This window comes from Hyla sarda, chromosome 11, assembly GCF_029499605.1.
Source record: "Hyla sarda isolate aHylSar1 chromosome 11, aHylSar1.hap1, whole genome shotgun sequence".
Lineage (NCBI taxonomy): Eukaryota > Metazoa > Chordata > Amphibia > Anura > Hylidae > Hyla > Hyla sarda.
The window spans coordinates 72553426-72575540 of record NC_079199.1 but is presented as its reverse complement, the minus strand read 5'-3'; the positions used below and the strand labels follow the sequence as shown (position 1 = coordinate 72575540).

At 41.9% G+C, this 22115-nt stretch overlaps 1 protein-coding gene across 5 annotated transcripts in view; it reads right to left on the bottom strand.

Annotated features, from left to right (window-relative positions):
* The window catches only part of LOC130295907 (serine/arginine-rich splicing factor 5-like), a 31420-nt gene that overhangs the window by 8328 nt on the left and 977 nt on the right, over nucleotides 1-22115 (bottom strand). For 2 of the 5 annotated variants that reach the window (XM_056547222.1, XM_056547224.1), the window contains exons 2-7: nucleotides 13942-14072; nucleotides 11694-11764; nucleotides 8673-8786; nucleotides 8233-8305; nucleotides 5596-5669; nucleotides 4843-4953 (exon numbers count right to left, since the gene is read on the bottom strand). In XM_056547222.1, the coding sequence (XP_056403197.1) occupies nucleotides 4843-4953; nucleotides 5596-5669; nucleotides 8233-8305; nucleotides 8673-8786; nucleotides 11694-11764; nucleotides 13942-14072 (574 nt within the window). Of the gene's footprint in view, nucleotides 1-4842; nucleotides 4954-5595; nucleotides 5670-8232; nucleotides 8306-8672; nucleotides 8787-11693; nucleotides 11765-13941; nucleotides 14073-14320; nucleotides 14379-19761; nucleotides 19834-22115 lie in introns of those variants that run through there. The other 3 variants (XM_056547227.1, XM_056547226.1, XM_056547223.1) reach the window with 3 other exon arrangements.

The following is a 22115-nucleotide window of genomic DNA, read 5'->3' as shown; positions in this document are numbered from 1 at the left end:
CGACCAGCTAGTGCCACCTGCCTTTTGCCGACATGGCGAACAGGGGCGAATGGGGGACCGGGACCCGGGGTACACCGCCAGGCGCTGGTTGTTGGCGAGGAGGGGTTAACGGGTCATTCTCATCCAATGCGCCGTGCCCCTAGCTCGCATGTAGGGGGATCAGGCAGCGCCATGCTCCTGTCACCCCACCATAGAAAAAATAAAAAAGGAGAGAAAAACTAAACTTTAGCCTAAAACTAGGAAAATAACAAAAGAGAAAAAAAGATAAGGTCTGGGGAGCTCCCCAAAACCATGTCTGGCCTCCTATGACACTAGAAAAAACTGGTTACCTCACTGCAAGAGGGCGGGTATATTCTGCCAGGGAGAAGCCAAGTTTTTTCCTAGTGTCAGAGCCTCCTAGTGGCAAGAGCATATACCCATCAGTAAGGTGTCCCCCAATTAAGAGTGACCGAGAAACAACAACTCCCAGTATTGCTGGACAGCCATTGACCGTCCAGGCACGCTGGTAGTTTTGCAACAGCTGGAGGCACTCTGTTTGGGGGAACACCCATGCTTGCATCTGGGTCCATCCCTATGAAAATCCCTAATTTAGGCCTCAAATGCACATGGTGCTCTCACTTCGGAGCCCTGTCCTATTTCAAGGCAACAGTTTAGTGCCACATATGGGGTATCAACGTACTCAGGAGAAATTGTGTTACAAATTTTGGTGGGCTTTTTCTCCTTTCACCTCTTAAGAAAAGAAATTGTGCTCTACAATTGTGTAAAATTATTTATTTTTATTTTTTAACACACACTAACATGCTGGTGTTGCCCCATAATTTTCATTTACATAAGAGGTAAAAGGTGACCCCATTTTGGAAACTGCATCCCTCACGGAACGTAACAAGGGGTATAGAGAAGCCTTAACACCCCACAGGTGTTTGACAAATTTTCGTTAAAGTTGGACATGAAAAAAAATAAAATTTTTTCACTAAAATGCTGGCGTTACTCTAAAGTTTTCATTTTCACAAGGAGTAATCGGAAAAAAGCCCCCAAAATTTGTAACCCCATTTCTTCTGAGGAAGGAAATACACCATATGTGGATGTAAAGTGCTCTGCGGGCGCACTACAGGGCTCAGAAGAGAATGAGCACCATTAGACTTTTGGAAAAAGAATTTTACTGGAATTGAAGACCATGTTAGTTTCCAAAGCCCCCATGGTGCCAGAACAGTAGACGCCCCCCCCCCCCCCCCATGTGACCCCATTTTGGAAACTAGACACCCTCAGGGAATGTAATGAGGGGTGCAGTGAGCATTTACACCCCACAGGTGTGCACAGATCTGCCAAAGATCTGTCAAACGCCAGTGGGGTGTAAATGCTCACTGCACCCCTTATTACATTCCGTGAGGAGTGTAGTTTCCAAAATGGGGTCGTGTGTGTGTGTGGCAATTTTCTGGCACCATGGGGGCTTTGTAAACACACATGGCCCCTGACTTCTATTCCAACCAAATTCCCTCTCCAAAAGCCCAATGGCACTCATTCTCTTCTGAGCCCTGTAGTGCGCCCGCAGAGCACTTTAGATCCACATATGAGATTTCCTTACTCGAGAGAAATGGGGTTACAAATTTTGGGGGACCTTACCTGTTGTGAAAATGAAAATTTTGTGGTAACACCAGCATTTTTTTTCATTTTCACGTCCCACTTTAACGAAAGTTTGTCAATCACCTGTGGGGTGTAGTTTCCCAAATAGTGTGCCATGTGTTTTCTGCGCGCTGTTCTGGCAGCATGGGGGTTTCCTAAAAGCAACATGCCCCCCCAAAACCCATTTCAGCAAAATTTGCTCTCCAAAATCCCATTGTTGCTCTGAGCCCTGTAGTGAGCCTGCAGAGCACTTTACATTCACATATGTGGTATTTCCATACTCGAGAGAAATTAGGTTACATATTTTGGTGGGCTTTATCTCCTTTTACCCCTTGTAAAAATGAAAGAAAAAAAAAAAATGAAGATTTAGAATTTTCACCTTCACTTTGCTGCTAATCCTAAAGGATTAAACTTTTGGAATGTCATTTTAAATACTTTGAGGGGCATTCAAATTCACTTTATAACTGAACTGGTCCCTGAAATTCAGATTTAGAAATTTTCGTGAACAATTGGAAGATTGCTGCTAAATTTTGAAGCCCTCTTAACGTCTTCAAAAAGTAAAGTTTCAACTTTATGATGCAAACAAAGCAGACATATTATATGTGAATATATAATTTTTGGCATGCCCATTTTCCTTACAAGCAGAAAGCTTCAAAGTTAGACAAATTCAACTTTTTAAAAAAGAATTTTGCTATTTTTTACCAAGAAATTATGCAAGTATCGGAGTTATTAATACTTAGTGACAGTGGTCAGATTAGCAAAAAATGCTCTGGTCCTTAAGGTCATAATGGGCTTGGTCCTTAAGGGGTTTATTCTGACGTGCTGCACAACTTGCTAAGTTGCTAGTGTGCATGTGATCATGCCCAGACACCCCCCTCATATGTACACAAAGCTGCATTTTGAATGGGTGATGTATTACATTTAAACTTTGACCTATCTAGAGGACAGCATCCAATGGACAAAGGCTTTGTAGCCAAAACATGTGTTGGGGTGGCGCCATCCCCGTTCTTCTCATCTCTTGTGCCTTGGGTTATCTTACAGGCTTGTAAAGATTATGGTTTTACCTAAGCATTCAAGTATTATAGATATTATGCTGTATGCAATTTTTGACTCTTTTGGGCTTACCAATGCCTTTTTTCAAGCCATAGTAAGTTTTTACTCATGTTATGAGAAGGGAAGAACGGGTGCTGCCCATTATTACTATACTATATTGTTATTGTATCTTGGTTTTTATATGCATCTAATAGCACAATATATGAACAAATAAAAATGTTAAAGAGTCTCCCTCAGTTAGTCTGCTGTTGCTTTTGGAGAACACAAATTGTTGCGACTACTTACATGCATACAATGTTTTATACATATAAGTACATAAACAGAGCACTTTGTGTCAGAGTTCTGGATCAGTGGGTCAGGAAAATATAAATGTAATTTTTACACTAACATCATGTTGGTTTAGCAACAAATTTGTCATTTTCACAAGGCCATAAAGGGAGAAAAGGCTCACCAAAACAATGTTGAAAGTAAAAGCATGCCAACGTAAATAACACCCTACATGATGCCCTGACCATTTGCCTGGAATTACGATGAGGCACTGTGCGCATTTAAGGCCTAACTTTGTTAGGCTGGGTTCACACTACGTTTTTCAACTAAGGTTCCCGCATACGTTTTCTATCAAAAACCGTATGGGGGAAAAAACGGATGGAACAGTATGGGGAAAAAGTAAACCGTATGGGTTTTTAAACAGTATACTGTTTTTAAAAGTGCATACTGTTCCGTCCGTTTTTGTAGAAAAAAAACCCATACGTTTTTGAAAATTTTGTCCATTTTTAATGGGAGGGGTCTTGGGTGGGGACTTTAGGATTCAAATGCGCATGTGCAAAGTAAAAACGTATACGTTTTTCCCGTATGGAACCGTATACATGTGCGTTTCCCATTGACGTCCATGTTAAAAAAACGTATGCGGTTGCAGTACGGTTTTTAAACCGGAGACAAAATCGTGGTCAACCACGGTTTTGACTCCGGTTTAAAAACCGTACTGCAACTGCATACGTTTTTTTTAACATGGACGTCAATGGGAAACGCACATGTATACGGTTCCATACGGGAAAAACGTATACGTTTTTACTTTGCACATGCGCATTTGAATCCTAAAGTCCCCACCCAAGACCCCTCCCATTAGAAATGGACAAAATTTTCAAAAACGTATGGGTTTTTTTTCTACAAAAACGGACGGAACAGTATGCACTTTTAAAAACAGTATACTGTTTAAAAACCCATACGGTTTACTTTTTCCCATACTGTTCCATCCGTTTTTTTCCCCATACGGTTTTTGATAGAAAACGTATGCGGGAACCTTAGTTGAAAAACGTAGTGTGAACCCAGCCTTACTGATATCAGTAGCTAACAGTTGCAGAAATTTAGGGGAAGATGTGAAAAAAAAAAGTGCCCCCATTACAGAAACTACACCCACTTTGATTGCTGTTCTGACTGGAAATGAATGGGTAGAGCTTGTTATTTTAGATTGCCTGCCTTAGCTGGGATTAGTCAGCTGGCACTGAGACCAATTATGGCTATGGTGCCACCTCCCCACAACGGTGATTGATGCAGTCTTGCGGGCCACTGAAGTGCATGTTTACAAAGTTAAAAAATCATCTTTACCTGATCAGTGTCAGGATACACAGTGATCCCTTAAACTCCACGTCAACAGCACAAAGAATGTACAGCGCTTATTGTCAAGTAGTTAAATGGAAATTATTAACTGAAAGATTATGCCATAAATGCAGATGTCAGAGACAAAAAACCTAGGGGATGCAACTCCCCTCAGGGTAAACCCTGAATAGAGACCCTCTCTGGTCTAAAACGTAACTTTTAATTTTACAAATAATAACTATATTAACGTGCTCAAAATTGCCCACTAGGTGGCAGTGTGTGATTTAAAATTACAATCCCGTATTCATTTGTTTTAGTTTTGTGGCATATTATGCTTGGATGTATCTGACCACGGGGCTCTGTATACAGTGCTCTGCTCAAATGCCGTCTATGGACTTAGCATCTCAGAGCTCCGTGGTCCATCCATATATTACTGCCTGGATTGAGCTAAAATCTGTTCTCCTCTATATCAACGTTTCGCCGGTGAGACCCGGCTTTTTCAAGAGTCTGAGAGTCTGAGTCTAAATGCAGATGTGACAATACATAAACCTCCGACAGACAGATATAATCTACCTGTGTTTTTTGCGATCTTCAACCAGCTTGATTTTACGACCACTAAGTTCCATGCCATCCAACTTATCTAAAGCACTCTTCATATCACTGTAGGATGCAAATTCCACAACCCTTAAAAATAAAAATACAACAAATGATCAACTGCTCTATACTGATTTGACAAATGAGAAATACAGACATGTTACAAGAAAAGTGTATGCCTCCTGCTCTGTCTCAGTGGCACCAGGGTATCCTGTCAAACGTAAGGAGTCCCTGTTCGTACAAGCTTGCAATGTTCTATGCATCACAGTTATTTTCCTAGTGGATTTGCTGGGACAGGCACACTGCCTTGCTTAGCATACATCTGTTGCTTGTCAGGGGTAAGTCAGTAATTATTTATTCATAACTCACAATCCATACATTAGCAGTGTATGCCTGGATGCAGTAGCCCCTGCTACTTTAAAGTAAACAAGGAACAAGATGGTTAGGGAGGGGATTACTTTGCGGTCACATGGCCCTGTGACAACAACCATTGGTGGCTCTGACGTGAGCCACTGGTGGTGGGTACCACAGACAACCAATGAAGAGCAGCTGCACCATGTGACTGGCTGCAACAGTCTGAAAGCTCAGCAGAATGACTCCCCTCTAGTGCCATGAAATCCCATATAGAAGAGTATGCACCTGACTATTTTAATGGTTATTCTGAAACCTTTAGAGGGCCCCAATTATTATCAGAACTTCCCTAATAAAATCATAAAGTAGGTAAGTACATACCCTTCATTTCTGTTACCCCTGTGTGCATCCACGTATGTCACCTCTCCAGCCTTTCTCATGAAATCCTTCAGATCCTGAAACAAGTGATGTTGGTTAGCTTTTAACTATTAAACCCCTTTACATTGACTTATTTGTGCATTAAGTATAAAATATTGATACTGCACTGAAAAAACCTGCGGTTTAGCTAAAAACTTACGATAAATCAGTGTTAGTGTCATGTATGAAAGCTGATCTACATAATATGCAGATACATTAAGTGAAGTGTAAACACAAGTAGCAGGTTAAACATTACACAAATTCTACTAATGTTGTTACAATAGGAACACAAGCATATATGGTTATTGGATGCAAAATGGTATTACTCTATATGTAACAACTTCACTGCTACATATACTTAACTATTCTGATTTTATTACTTGGTGTTATATTATTTCAAACCCAAATTACTTACCACAATATAAAACCAGTGGTTGGAGGTACCTTAAGCAAAGAGTCGCTTGTCCATAACCTAGATGACCTTGTGAGCTACTCACTTACATGAGAAGGGTGGAAGGCGGCAGGGGAGCACCAGAGTCTCAGTAAGTGAGTGATGTTAAACCTGAAACCATTGGATGCAATCACTGGAAGTGGCTAGAGAACCTGAGGCTGACCTGAGCTAGCCACTCTTGCTCAAATCTGGGCAAACCAAGATCTAGATCGGCAAAGCGGGAGGGTGATAGGAACCAAAAGGAAACTTCAGAACAGGCCCAGCCCTAGAATTTCAGCCATTAGCAAACCAAAAACTCTTGGGCTCTCCTCCACACAAGAGAAACGAGGCTTAACCCAAAGAAAGGCTGTTAAAAGAGGTTCAAAATGCACGTGGTTAGATATATGTCTGTGGAAAAAAATATTTACTACAACACAGGATGGAGCAATATCAGTTTAGTACTAATAACGTAGATGTGCAGCTTAAAAAGAAAAAAACGAAAAACAAAAAATAAAACAGACAAATCACCCACACTTAAGATGTGCAATATTTTTGCATGGTTCTAATACTGTGCCATCCACAGACCACAATTTCAGTGTTGTGATTTTCATTTGTCAAACATTGGCACATTTTACAGTGTGAAATAGAAAGGGCAACAGGAAATTCGATCAAATATCACAAAAATCCAGAACTTATTAACTGAACATTTCCAAACCTCAGTAGACTGACAGACGCTGTCACAATAAGACATCTACGATGTGTCCGGGTATGTTCAGAACACAATATAAGTAATTGTAAGGGATTTTACAAATGTGCACAATCCTGCAAATGAAACCAACAACTACACATGATATTAACTGTTAACCATACGGCCCAGGAAGTAGTAATGCCATTTTAGAACTCAGGAAGTATATTTTACCAATCTACTGCAAAAGAGCAACACTGTTCTGTGCCATCTGAATGACTGGTTCTGAATACAAACCAGCAATCTATTATTGCAGCTATACATTTTTGATCCCTAACTGATTTGACCTAACTGTTTAGGTTGACACCGCCACAAGTCATTAAAGCCGCCAATCCATGGATACAACAGTTATGCAGCCCTCATTTTGATACTACACAAAGTATATTCAAGTTACTGAAAATGCAGCAATTTGCAATACTATGCAACTGGAAAGTCCACAAAAAAGAAACCTACCTGGGGTTTTTAACAATATATCTACAAACATCCTAACTATAAGAGGTATGAAGCAATTGGTTGTTGGCTCCTTATTTGATACTCTAATTCTATAAGCCAACATATGCTATTTTAAGAGAGATTGTTTCCTCAATGACTGTACTGCTCAAAAAAAATAAAAAATAAAAAAAGCTATGAAACTAAGATAAAACAAAAATCATGATGATATGCTCACAAGCAAAGTCTATGGACAATGCAGTTATGTTATCATGCAAATAAGGCAAAAGACAGCAGCAGTGAATGGAAGACCTTGAGAGGAATGTATGTAGTTTACCGCATTCATGTTACACTGTACTCTTCACAGTGGCATCCATTCATTTGCAAACTCCTCAACAATATTGCTCCACACTACAAAAGGATTATCAAAGAATCTGTCAAGGAGGCAGACCATCTGAATGTACAGCATTGTTTATATATCCTAATAAATCCACATCTCTTACAGTCATTGGCCTTCATTTCAGCAACTTTTTGTAAAGAAGTTGTGGAAACTGTTACAAGTCACCATAATGCCTTAATCTAAAAGGTCCTTCTCTTTGACAGATTCTCAAAAAAAAAGTATCACGTAAACTATACATTCAAGCTCGACTGAGCCACGGAGATGAAAACCACTTAGTAGATAAAGCTTCAACCACAGCAAACATTAATACATCAAATAGGGAACAGTAAAAAGGGATTCTGTACTCTTTCGATACACCACCTGAATACCTTTCATGCTGTTTAGTTGGGTGCTATGGAACATGCAGCGCTTTTAAACTTAGAGAGTTCAATAAAAGCACTTGCATAGACCTTTGTCAAGAACTGTGTGTGTGTGTGAGTGAGAAAACAATCAGGTAAAAGAGCGACAGACCATTAGTGTTGTAAAAGTTTAACATTTAAAGCCTAGCCTTATGGCAATCTATGCACGAATTCACTTTAAAAATGTAACAATGCTCACCTGCCAGCTAACGCGCGAGGAAAGATTTTCCACGATGATTCTATGCTCGGTGCGTACTGGGGGTCCATACCTACTGACAAAGATTAACAAGTGACAACATGTATTAAAAACCAACAGTATTGCAGAAACAAAACTATGAAAGTTGCAATGTTAGATATACATTTGTTAAAACGTTAGTCATTATATAAAAAAAAAAAAAAAAAGACTTTACATGTCATACAGACATGTCTAAAGTTTTGATCGGTTAGGGTTTCAGTGCTAGATATAGGAATCAACTCTCTACCAACGGCATACCACCATGAAGTTTATTCTACAAAGTCATTTTGTTTAAGAACCCCTTTGTAGACCAAAATCTAATTCTTCATCTTACATGAACCACTGAAATTAGAAGAAAATGTTCACTTAATATACTGTAGTGGACAGTTCATGAGTATTATTACCTGGGTCCACCACTGTTTGACTGACGGTAGCCAAAGCGCATTGGATAGCGCCCTCCACCTCCACCCATCATTCCCCCTCTTCCTCTTCGATTTCTGGCATGCTCAATTGTGACTCTAAATTAAATAGAAAAAATACATTAGTCTGATTACTATTTTCATTAAATGAGAACTTAAAAACACCATAGTCTTAATTTGTAAGCACTTTGTAGGCTTAAATAGGCACTGTCATTTGAAACAAACTTTGCATAGATCAAGCACATGTAAGAAACTTTGTCAAAAATGCTTCTTTCTCCTGTTTTAAAGGGGTACTCCGGAGGAAAAAAATGTTTCTAAATCAACTGGTGTCAGAAAGTTGTACATATTTGTTAATTACTTCTATTTAAAAACTCTAAAGCCCCAAGTACTTATCTGCTTTATGCCCCAGAGGAAGTGGTGTAGTTTTCTCTAGTCTGACTTTCTGGGCACTATTTTTTTTTTCCTACCAGAGTACACCTTTTTCCCCTATTCCGCTGCTAAACTGTTCCACTTTAAAAATCAGCTCAGCTTTGTCCTGTGTCTGCAACAAGCAATACAAGTCTATGAAGGGAGGTGGGAGAAGTGCTGTGGACTGTGAACAAACACAGACTGCAGTTAGACTGCACAGACAGCTCTGCAAGTAACAGATTTCAGGGCTTTATAGACTGCTCGTGCTGTAGCTGCTGCTGTGTATAAAGACATAGAAGTGCAGGATCTTCTCTGTGTGTGTGCAGTGTATGGCAGACACAACAGATGTTAGGCTCCGCCACAAGCTCTGGGAGAACTGTTAATTATAGATGAAGCCTGCAGAGCAGAAATCGGATTAAAAATGCTATATACAAGTTATATAATGGCCAGAAATAGTACTGCTTCTCATGTACATTTTTAGGATCTATTGCTCCCTGTGATCAGTCGACTCCAGCCGTGTTGATTAGCAGACAGATTTAATTCATATGTATCGATTCAGATGGATGTTCTCTTACATGCAGAAAAAACAGCCCCGCAGAAGAAAATCATACCCCAAAATAGATTACAGCCCTTTTATATGGCAACACTGAGTGTGAGCTGATTGGCTAAGGAACCCCAGTGGATAATGGTGTATAACTATTACCAATCACAGGGTTCCTTTAACACTTTCTTCCTTATCATAGAAAAAGCTTGTTATCCAACAAAAGCCTTATTTACCAAGGTCATGTGAATAGTTTTCGAGCATCACTGGGCGCTGGCCACTAGATAAAAGTGGCCAACACATCCAATGTTATAGAGAGATATAACTAAATATATCTCTATATCTATACACAGACAACATAAATAGCAAAATATAATTTTTACAAACATACATACACTGGGCAGTTTATCCTGTCACTTGAAATGACAGGTAGACTTTAAGGCCTAATTCAAATGGACAATTTGTACCAGTGTTTAACTATCTGTATTACAGGCGTAACACTTAGGCCTCTAACCCCAGCAGTTCTGTTTAGCCAAACCTACAGTGCCATTTGAATGGGTTACAAGTTTAGCAGAATTGAAGGAAGGTTTCTGAAATAGGGATATGAATATGGGTACTAAAAACCCAACTGTTCTTCCAATCACTTTGCTTTTTGCAGTAAGTGTTTCACATAGGAAATATCCCAACGTGTCATTAAGCATCCCAGTCACTACCACTAACACTCTTTATGCCATGGAACATGTATGCATGCTCTGCTATATCTGCTATATTTATCTACAACAGAAAAGTGAATTTCAAATAAGTTATGAATTTATTTACTTTTTAGATTTCTGTCTCCCAGTTTTTTTTTTTTATACAGGTAATGAGCTGGGGTATGGGAATTTTTTTTAAAGGGAGTGCTCCTCCTCAGCTTCCAAACTTTACCATGGCAAAGACCAAATTGCTGTCTAAAGCTATGCTCCCACTGATTTCAATGGGATTCTGCTGCACTGTGTACATAGCGGAATTTCTGCACAAGATGTTTCTGCTGTGAAAATCACGATTCCGGAGTCCGCAGAAAGAATAGACATGTCTATTTTCTCTGCGAAGACCGCACATACAGAAGAATTCTCCGTGCAGACATTCGCACATGTGAAAATAGCCTAAGGATGTCAGGGACAAAAAATTATAGGCCTATGCAAAGATGGAATTGGCTACAAGACCATTGCCAAGCAGCTTGGCAAGAAGTTCACAACAGTAGGAATGATTATTTGCAAACAAAAAAAACACCACAAAATATCTTGCAGTCTCCCTCGTTTGGGGGCTTTATGCAGGATCTCACCTTGTGGAGTTTCAATGATCATAAGAACAGTAGCCCAGAACTACACAGGAGGACCTTGTCAATGATCTCAAGGCAGCTGGGACCATAGTCACTGAGAAAAAAAATTGGAAATGCACTGCCATAAATGACAAATCCTGCTGCGTCCGCAAGGTCCCCCTGCTCAAGAAAGCACATGTACAGGCCTGTCTGAAGTTCACCAATGAACATCTAAACACCTACCATTAAAATTATACACTGATCATTTCTTTGCCAGTGGGCAAATGTATGTAAATAGATTAGCCAACAAGAGTTGCTTTTAAAAGTTTTTTCTGGGACTTTTTTATTACAATAACCCAGCATGGCCACTACACAATGTATGCTTTAGGGGTCAATTGTGCAGTGACCATGCTGGGTTACTGCAGCTCAGATTCTATTGCAGTGAATGGGGCAGAGTTGCAATAACCCAGCATGGCCACTACACAATGAGTGGCGCCATCTATTTCCAGCACTGTTCACTGTGTATGCTGACACAATGGCTCTGGCAAACCGCTGCTTGGCAGGGGTACTGAATGTCCACTAATCAGATTTTGATTGCCTATCCTGAGCATGATCATCAATAAAAATAAATACTGGGAGATCCCTTCAAACAAGGACATTAAAAACTAAACTGTTGTGCCCCAAGTCTGTGTAAAAAATAAAAAAAATAAAAAAACAGTTGACATATACACCCATTTTTCCTTAATAACGTAAAGTTTACCTTTCATTACATAGCTCTTTTCCATTCAGTTCATACACTGCATCATCTGCATCTCTGTGGTCTTCAAATTCCTATTGAAACATTTTTTAATCTCGTCATAATTTGCAATTAGAACTGCTGCACCATTCTTTAGAAAACAGTATAGCACATCTTCCTATATCCAGAAAGCCACACAAATTCCTTTAATATTCTATTTTAATGATAGATCAGGAACAGAGGCGTTATAATAATATAGTACCAATACTTCTGTTCTGCCTCTGAATATGTTCACAGCTAAAATCTGTGGAAGAATTCCGCCAGAAACGCAGTGGTAATTTACTGCATATTGCTTTCAGTGGGATTCCGCAGTCACATGTAGACAGCAGACTCATTTTTCCACCTACAAACCCATATGAGGACTTTTTTTTTCCCCCGATCAACCGTACTTTGTAATGGCCTTTCATCTTACTATAAAATGTACAGGGGAAAAAAAATAAATAAATAAAAGTTGTTGGTGGAAATTTATAAGAAAACTTGCAACTTTTGGGAAGTTTGTTATTCTTATGGTAAAAATGATACATTACCTTTATTGTGTAGGTCAATACAATTAAAATACCCAATTTTTATACTTAGTTAAAAAAAAAATTTTTTACAAAAAAGTTAGCATTTTTAATTAGGGGGGTGGATTTTTAATTTGAGATTTTTTATTTTTATTTTACACTTTTCTAAGTCCACATAGTGGCCTTTTATATGCAATCACTAAATTGCATTCACGGTATAATGCTATCAGCCTAGCTAAGCCAGAGGCAGCAGGTAAGCGGAGGCACTGAGCCAACGGCAGCATTTACTTTCACTTTGTGATGCCGTGATTTGCACTGATCATGGCGTTTAAAGGGTTAAGGGGTACTCCACTGGAATTATTTTATTTTTTATTAGATCAACTGGTGCCAGAAAGTTAAGCAGATTTGTAAATTACTTCTATTAAAAAAATATCTTAATCTTTCCAGCACTTAGCTGCTGTTCTGATCCACTGGAAATTCTTTTCTTTTTGAATTTCCTTTCTGCCTGACCACCGTGTTCTCTGCTGACACCTCCAGAGTAGGAGCAAATCCCCATAGAAAACCTATCCTGCTCTTCACAGTTCCTAAAATGGACAGAGGTGTCAGCAGAGAGCATTGTGGTCAGGCAAAAAGGGAACTCAAAAATAAAAGAACTTCCTCATAACAACGGCTGATAAGTACTAGAAGGATTAAGATTGTTTAATAGAAGTAATTTACAAATATGATTAAAAAAAACAAAAAATGGTTTTCCAGTGGAGTACCCCTTTAAATGACGGGCAGAGGTGGGATAGTAGCTGTCTGTCATTAGCAGGGAGTATCTGGTTACTGTAGCTGACAGTCCCCCGTGCTCGCATCATAGTTACTTGAGGCTTCAGGACGTACAGGAATGCCCTTGGTCCATGAGTACCAGAGGACAAGGGAGTAGTATGTCCTTAACAGGTTAAAGTTTCCAACTTCCAACTCCTATGAAATCAGGCATGGAGAGATAAGACTGCATGCTGGGTATTACTGGTTGTTAGACAGTTGCCTCAGCAACTGTAGGTATCATGCACCTTAATTAGAATAGGACCTGTACACAATACACACCAGGCTTGTAAGGTACCAGCACGCAGCTGTGCCTCTCTACAATTGATACCAGATAAGGCAGATGTATATACCTGTAAGAAAACTTCAAGAACCATGGCTTTTCCAATCACAATGCTACTGTATAAGCTTGATGGAATGAATAGACTTGGATGGTGTCCAATTAAAATTCTGTGGCATGACAGACGCCAGCTAGAAACCCAATGGACTATGCACAAGGTGTCCGGCAAATGACTACATAAAACATGACAAATAATGGACTGTAAGGCTGGGTTTGCAAAGTATTTTGAGCAGCAATTTTTAACCAACACCAGGTGTTTAAACAACATAGAGAAAGGCTGTAACAGAACGATTTGTGACATTTTCTGTATTTCAGACTTCTAGTTTTGGCTAAAACACGGACCAAAATAATGTGTGAACCCAGCCTTAAAGTTCAGGAAAACATAAGTGGCAACGGAGGAGAGACTATTCTGCTAACAAGTCTATTTTTCCATATCTCCTGGGTGTGAGGTCTATTGGGGAGGGGGGACAATTATACAAGACATACACTTAAATAAAAACAAGTAAACATAATAGAAATGTGGATGATACAAAATGTGCTGTCACCCACAATAAATAACACTTACCACAAAGCCAAATCCACTTTTCAAGTTGATTTCTCTGATTCGTCCATATCCCTTGAAAAACTTTTCCACGTCTCTTTCACGAGCATGAGGACTAAGCCTTCCTATAAATACTCTGCAACCACTCATTTTATCTATTCAAATGCAGCAGGAAAAAAAAACATGTAAAATGTGCAACATTCTAGGAAAAAAAATTAATTCTTACACAATAAAGGACCAGCATATCCTATGAAACAGACCGGTTACTGGCACAATATCCTTGGCCTCCTCTTGAAGAGGAAAGATGCAGCATATTAAATCATCTACATCACTATCTTTAATGAGTGCGTATGATTAAGCTTGCCTGATAAAACCCTGTATAAATCCTTTGTATTTTATATACCTTGATACTGTGCAGGTCTCCAGCGCCAAGCAGAATATGCCATGCTTTCTCCTCTGTGTCAAGACCAGAAATAATACGGTGTACTCCCAGTCTTGCCACAAAGGGGCTGTTAAGGAGGAGACAAATCTCAGGAGCTTTACTTCTGTTCATACAGTGTTAAGTCAAGGAGTACATCTTACATGGCAGATTACAGGTAGTTTTATGTATTTTTACAGTTAGCAATTACTGTGGTTCTTTCTAAAAAGGTGTACAGATCGTTACATATTTCGTTTGGTTGACAAAAGACATGTCTATCAATTTCAACCAATAAGAGTGTTGAGTAAAGGTTGCCGTACCGATTAATTTCAGCACAACCGGCCTAAGTATAAAGTAGGGATCGACCGATTATCGTTTGGCCGATATCGGCCGAGAATCACGATTTTGGGCATTATCGGTATCGGCAATTACCTTGCTGATAATCCGCTAATGCCCTGCCCCCACTGCACCGCGACCACCACCTCACCAGCCCGCCCCAGCCCCATTGCCTCCCCCAGCCCCGGTTTTATAGTTACCTGTTCCCGGGGCCCACTCTAATTCTGGCTCCTGCTGCGTCCTGTGTTACACTGTGCGCAATGACGAGTGACGTGACACGACGTCACAGTCAGTGCGCACAGTGACAGCTCAGGAGGACGCCACCGGAGCCAGATGTAGAGTGGACCCCGGGAACAGGTAATTATAAAACTGGGGATGGGGGAGGCAATGAGGCCGGGGCGGTACAGTGGGGGGTGCGACGCGGTGCGGTAGGGGGCGCGAAGTGGTGCGGCGTAGGGGGGAGAATCACGGTGATAGGACTCAGGAGGACCCCCGGACAGGCAGGGGAGAGAAGCGGGTGGTGGCGGCGGTCTCTGGCACCGCAAAAGCCGCTGCAGTTCATTGATTTAAAGCACTCGCTTTAAATCAATGATCTGCAGCGGTGCTGCAGGGGTGGATAACTAGCCGATAACTTATACCGATATTCTGGTATAAGTTTTCGGCTATCGGCCCTTAAAAAAAAACGATATCGGTCGATCCCTAGTATAAAAAGGTGTCCCAACTTTTTCCTGATACTGGTGTCTGGCAGCTGCTTATTTTCCTTTCCCTATTCAGAACATATGCAATGGTTTGAATGACAACTATCTATAGTATATACAGTGGTCCCTCACGTTAAAATAATTGGTTCCAGGACGACCATTGTATGTTGAGACCAGAACTCTATGGAAACCTGGTAATTGGTTCTGAAGACCCAAAATATCGTCCAAATATAGGAAAAAGTGAAAATTAAAGAAAAATAAGTAGATAACTAATATAAATAAAGCAAATCCTTACATATAAAAAGTAAGAAAGATCTGCTGGGAGCTGTAATCACTGTCTATGTCAGTATTTCCAAAGCAGGGAGCCTCCAGCGGTTGCAAAATTACAACTCCCATCATGCCCGGACAGCCAAAGGCTGTCCGGGCATGATGGGAGTTGAATTTTTGCAACAGCTGGGGGCACCCTGCTTGGGAAACACTGGTCTATGTAGAGGACAAGAGCTTCTTCAGAGTCCTGTACAGTACACAGTGTCCTGAAAAAGTAACATGGAGTCGCCCTCACCTTGTGTCCAAAGGAGCAGGTAACCCTGGTACAGGTAAAGTGTACAGAACATGTAATACTTCCTGTACTGTAGGGGGCGCTACCAGACAGTCAGTGCATACGCTTCAGGAATACAAGGTTTTTTTCCCAGTAAAATGCCTATTCCGATTGGTCAGTTCTTCCGGCCATTGACACGTTTCACAGATCTGGACTGTCTGTAACATTGTATGTTGAGTCTGGTTTCAACTTACAATGGTCCAGAAAAGACCATTGTATGTTGAAACTATTGTATGTTGAGGCCATTGTAAGTTGAGGGATCACTGTAGTCAGCTAAAGGACACTTGTACATGTTAAATATTTACAAACTGAGGCACCATAAAAAATAACCTTTAATAATAACAGAATAAAATCAGCCAGACAAATGTATGGTAGATACTTCTATATAAATACAAGTATCTCCAATACATGTGATAGTTTTGGTGGACACTGCATCAGTCTTTCATATAGTTGATAAGAAGTGTGACTATTGTGCTTTTTATACAGAGACTCTGGGCCTGGTCACTTTTTATTAATTTCTTTCTGGTATATGAAGTGACCAAAAATTTGCAATCCTGGGATTTGCTTTTTTACGTTTACGCCATTGACCATGCTGTTTCAATAATGGTATGTTTTAACAGTTTGGCCATTAAACACACGTGGCAACACCACATATGTTTATTAACATTATTTTATGTAAAAATGGGGGGGGGGGGGGGGGGGGGAGGGAAAGGGATTGATTTAAAGGGGTACTCCGCCCCTAGACATCTTATCCCCTATCCAAAGGGAACCCCTGCGATCTCACCTGCAGCACCCTAGTCATCTGCTACACGGAGCGAAGATCGCTTCATGCCAGATGACGGGCCATATAGGGGTCAGGGTATCTTGATGTCTCGGCCCCGCCCCCTCGTGATGTCATGGCCTGCCCCCTCAATATAGAGGTAGCTGGAGGGCTTACCTCTGCTTCCCTGGTGTCTGTGGCTCTGTCATTGATAGAGCCTGGCTGGACTAGGCTCTATCAATGGATCACAGAGCACACAGATCAACGGAGTTCAATAGAACTCTAATGTTCTGTCTGAGTAATCTAATGATTTCTCCTAAAAGCCTAATAAAGTGTAAAACAAAAACAAAAAAAAGTTTTAATAAAAGTTTCAAAGGCACACATTAACCCCTTCCATGTTAAAAGTTCAAATCACCCCCTTTTCCTATATAAAAAACATGTAACAGATTATGGCGCCAAAAATTTACCCTCATACAGCCTGATATGCGTAAAAAAACATTTTTTAAACAGCTACAGGGGTGAAAAAAATGGCATATTTTTTTGAAAACGTTAAGAATTTTTTTTAAATTAATAAAACATGATGGAAACGATACAAATCTGGTATTGCTGTAATCAGGCGACCTAAAGTATCAAAACAACATGTTACCTCAACCACAAGGTAAATTGTGTAGAAAAGAAAACCACCAAATTTGCTAAATTATCTTTTACTATTTCAATTTCACTTCACTCATATATATATATATATATATATATATATATATATATATATATATATTTTTTTTTTTTTTTTTTTGGTTCGGAGAATGTTATTGAAAAATTAAAAGGTATTGTAGTAGTTAGTTATGGATATTATAGGGCGAGGAGGAAAAAATTTGAGTGTAAAAGCGAAAATTGGTCTGGACAAGTGGATCATCATGAGGGACAAGTAGATTTTGCTCCGTTTAAGTCCCGTGGACAAGTAGTTTTTTAATTAAGTTTCCACACCCCTGGATAAGACATCTAGGGGCAGAGTACCCCTTTAAATATTTATAAGGGGCTTCCCCCCCCCCCCACCACCCCCTTCTTTCTTAATATTTTTTAGTCCCCATCGGGCAGTGTTTTTTCCTAACAGTGCGTCTCCAGTTGTTGCAATACTACAACTCCCAGCATGCTCGGACAGACAAAGGCTGTCTAGGAATGCTGGGAGTTGTAGTTTTGCAACAGCTGGAGACACACCATTAGGAAAAAACTGCCATGGGGAATTTTATTTGCTATCTGGTGACTGCAGACACTAATCAATGCACAGTACTGATCAGTGTTAGGCTTCTTCCACACTTCCGTTGGGTTCAAACTCCTCGACCCCACCCCCCCGAGTTTGACAGCCGTCATTTTGATGGGGCACAAGAAACATCGGGTCCCAATGGACCTCACTAATATCAATGGGGTCCATCAGGCGCCGCTGTTTTTCAGTGGAGTAGCGGGAGAAAAAGGCAGCGTAAGCTGCAATTTTTTCCCTGTTATTTTCCCCGCCAGCCCCGAAGGCCGTCAAACTACCGTGTCACAATGGTATGGTGAAAGAGGCCCTTATCGGCGCGGCCAAGACCGAAGCCAGAACCTGCAGCTCCAGTGCTGCACAGCGAGGCCTGGTCCCTCCGGAGTGAGTCTCACTGTTTTTCCTCCCTGCCTAATTACAAAATTTTGCAAAGGGCTAAATTGTTATTAGGGATCGATCGATTATTGGATTGTCCGATATTATCGTCCGATTATCACAATTTTGTAAGTTATCGGTATCTAACCTTGTCGATAATGCCTTCAGCGCGTGCGACCCCCAATGAATATATTTGTGGCTCCAGGCATCCATGTGTCCCGAAAGATGTTTTCAGGACACAGGGATGACCCTGTCAACTCTCTGCGGCCCCGCGTTAAGTTTAAAAACACAGGGGCCGCCGGGAGATAGAGCACGCCAGGACGTCACTGACGTCCCGTGCGTGCACCCACAGCAACGGAGGCTGAAGACGCGCGCTGGCCAGCATGGTAAGTGACCAGCGGCACGTCAGCTTCGGTGCTCAGACCGCCGCTCCTCCGGTCCTGGAAAATACTGCTATGGCCGGAGCGGAGGAGCGGTGGTCAGAGCACTGAAGTGGGGCAGTACACAGGCATACAGCCTCCAGCCATACACTGTATATGGCTGGAGGCTGTATGTCTGTGGGGGTACATACTGCCAACCTAATGTGGGGGAACTATACTGCCAACCTAATGTGGGGGAACTATACTGCCAACCTAATGTGGGGGACCTATACTGCCAACGGAATATTGGTTATCGGCCTGAAAGTTCACAGGTTATTGGTATCGGCTCTAAAAACATCAATATCGATCGATCCCTAATTTTTATATCGCAATCTTCAATTAAATATATCGTGCAGTCCTACTAGACAGGTAAAAAAACAAAAACAAGTGGAAACTTAGGGTGCGTTCAAACTACGGAATCTCTGCTCGCTGAACTCCGCGAGCAGAGGTTCCGCCTGGCGGCCGCCGCCGAAGTTACTTCGGCCGCAGGGCACTGAGCCGTCACCATTGACGGCTATGCAGTGCTTGTGGAATCCGCGCAAAGAATGAACATGATCTTTCTTTGCGTGCAACAATTTCAGTGGCGGAATTGTCCGCCGCAGAAATTCCACAGCGTGAACATGTCCCGCGGAGACCCATTCACAATAATGTTAAGTTCACACCGCGGAATTCCGCTCGTGGAATTCCGAAGTGAACGCACCCTTAGCCTAGTTATAAGCCACCAAAACTCCAGCATGTCTTTATGCATCTTAGGTTTAAAGTCCCAAAACTGCCTGTATAATGCTCACTTTGTCAGGCCATAATATATAACTTCAGCTTTTACTTAGTCCCAGCCCCCCCATCTTCAAGCACACACATAATCCACTGACAAAGCAGAGAACAGAACACCTTGCTTTACTATGCATGTGTAACAAACAGATGGGGACACAGTCGGACTCCCTCTGCGATCAGATAGTTATGCTCTATACTATTGGGATATGATTATCACCTTCATTGGGGCTCAGGGACTAATGCAACAGGAGTTGTTTTCTCTTGCGAATGCCACAGGTACAGTGAAAAACTGCAAAAATAAATATAGTTTTAATAATTTTGTGTTTGCCAATAAGAATAAAAATTGTATTTTGATTTTTAAAGGGGTTCTCCGGTGCTTACACATCTTTTCCCCTATCCAAAGGAAAGGGGATAAGATGCCTGATCGCGGGATTCCCGCCGCTGGGGACCCCCGGGATCATGCACGTGGCACCGTTTGTAATCAGCCCCCCGAGCGTGTTCGCTCCGGGACTGATTACAGGCGACCACCGGGCCAGCGGCGTGTGACGTCACACTCCACTATCACACCCCCTCCCGTAGGCTTGCATTGAGGGGCAGAGCGTGACGTCACACGGGGGTGGAGGCGTGACGTCACACGACGCCGGCTCGGTGGTTGCCTGTAATCAGTCCCGGAGTGAACACGCTCAGGGGACTGATTACAAACGGGGTGCCGCGTGCATGATCCCGGGGGTCCCCAGCGGCGGGACTTCCGCATTCAGGCATCTTATCCCCTATCCTTTGGATAGGGGAAAAGATGTGTAAGCACCGGAGAACCCCTTTAAGCTTTTGTACACTGCCACTATTTAAACAAGAATTAAAAACTCTGTAAGGGCTCTTACATAAGGTGGTGTTGTGCCTGGTTGCCTTCTAGGTCCCTTATTTGCAATTGCCACGTGGAATGCCAGCTTCAAGCAACGGTCAGTCCATATACTGCCTGCAAGTGACAGTGAATCACAATTGATTGTGGCCGCAGGACCACTGCTTAAAGGGGTACTCCACGAAATGTTCTGAACGCTGCTTTCGCGCAGCGGGGGTCAGCCACGCCCCTCGTGACATCACGGCACCTCAATGCAAGTCTATGGGAAGGGGGCGTGATGACCGTCCATAGACTTGCATTGAGGGGGGTGTGACTGTGATGTCGCCGACCCCCGCAGTGTGAAAACAGCATTCAGAACATTTAGCTCCGATCGCTGGCCAGTGGAGTACCCCTTTAAAGCGTGAGTCCAGGTGCTGACTGCAATTGAGCCTTTGTTGAAGTGAAAGGGCACACTTCTTGATTTATTTTTTGTTTAATTAAAGGAGTAGTCCAGTGGTGAACAACTTATTCCCTATCTTAAGGATAGAGGATAAGTTTGAGATTGCGGGGGATCCGTCCGCTGGGGCCCCGTGCGATCTCCTGTACGGAGCCCCGACAGGCCGCGGGAAGGGGGCGTGTCGACCTCCGCACTAGGCGGCGGCCGACACGCCCCCTCAATACAACTCTATGGCAGAGCCGAAGCGCTGCCTTCGGCAATCTCCGGCTCTGCCATAGGGATGCATTGAGGGGGCGTGTCGGCCGCCGCTTCGTGCGGGGGTCGACACCCGCTATCTGGCCGGAGAGCCCGACTCCCGTACAGGAGATCGCAGGGGGCCCCAGCGGTCGGACCCCCCCACGATCTCAAACGTATCCCCTATCCTTAGGATAAGGGATAAGTTTTTCACCACTGGACTACCCCTTTAAGGGCAATGCGTGTATAAAAACTAAAATGAAACATTTTTATCAATTTACAGTTTTTTTTTATTTTAACTTACAAACCAACACTAAAATGAAAATGACAAGAAGTTTAGGTTTACTTTCATTTGCATTATTTCTTATTACATTGTATACAAATATAGTTTTGCTAAATCTATCCCCAAGAGACTATAAAATCTCTGATGGGCATACCATTTATTTTTTTATTTCCTGAAGTTTTTCATTGTAACTGTGGCATCCATAGGAGCCCCAATAATGCAAAAACAGAGCCCATTTGGTGACAATAGTCCCTGGCTGGGCCCCAGTAAACATGGTTAGAAAGAAAAGAAAGAGCGTTCCATATCGTAACACCGCAGGTTTAGGGTCCACAAATGTAATGGAAAATGCCCTTACCAAACGCGGTTGTGTAAGCTCACACACAATAGTGGTCAGAGTGAGAGGTAGATCCAGTCTGCAGCCTTCCCATCCAAGACAATAGCAAGAGGAGACTTCTGAAGGTGGTGGGATTCAACGGCGCTGACCAGGAGCAGACACGTCAGGTAGGTAGGAAGGTAGCTTGATTCAAACAATGCAACGCGTTTCACCACAGGTGCGGCTTCATCAGGCATCTTGAATGCCTGATGAAGCCGCATCTGCGGTGAAACACGCTGCATTGTTTTATTAAAGCTACCTTCTGCTCCTGGTCAGCGCCGTTGAATCCCACCACCTTCAGAAGTCTCCTCTTGCCAGTAAACATGGTGGCCTGGTTAATGCTTTTAATTACCACATAATCGAGATAGAAGACGGTTTTGTGAGCAGAT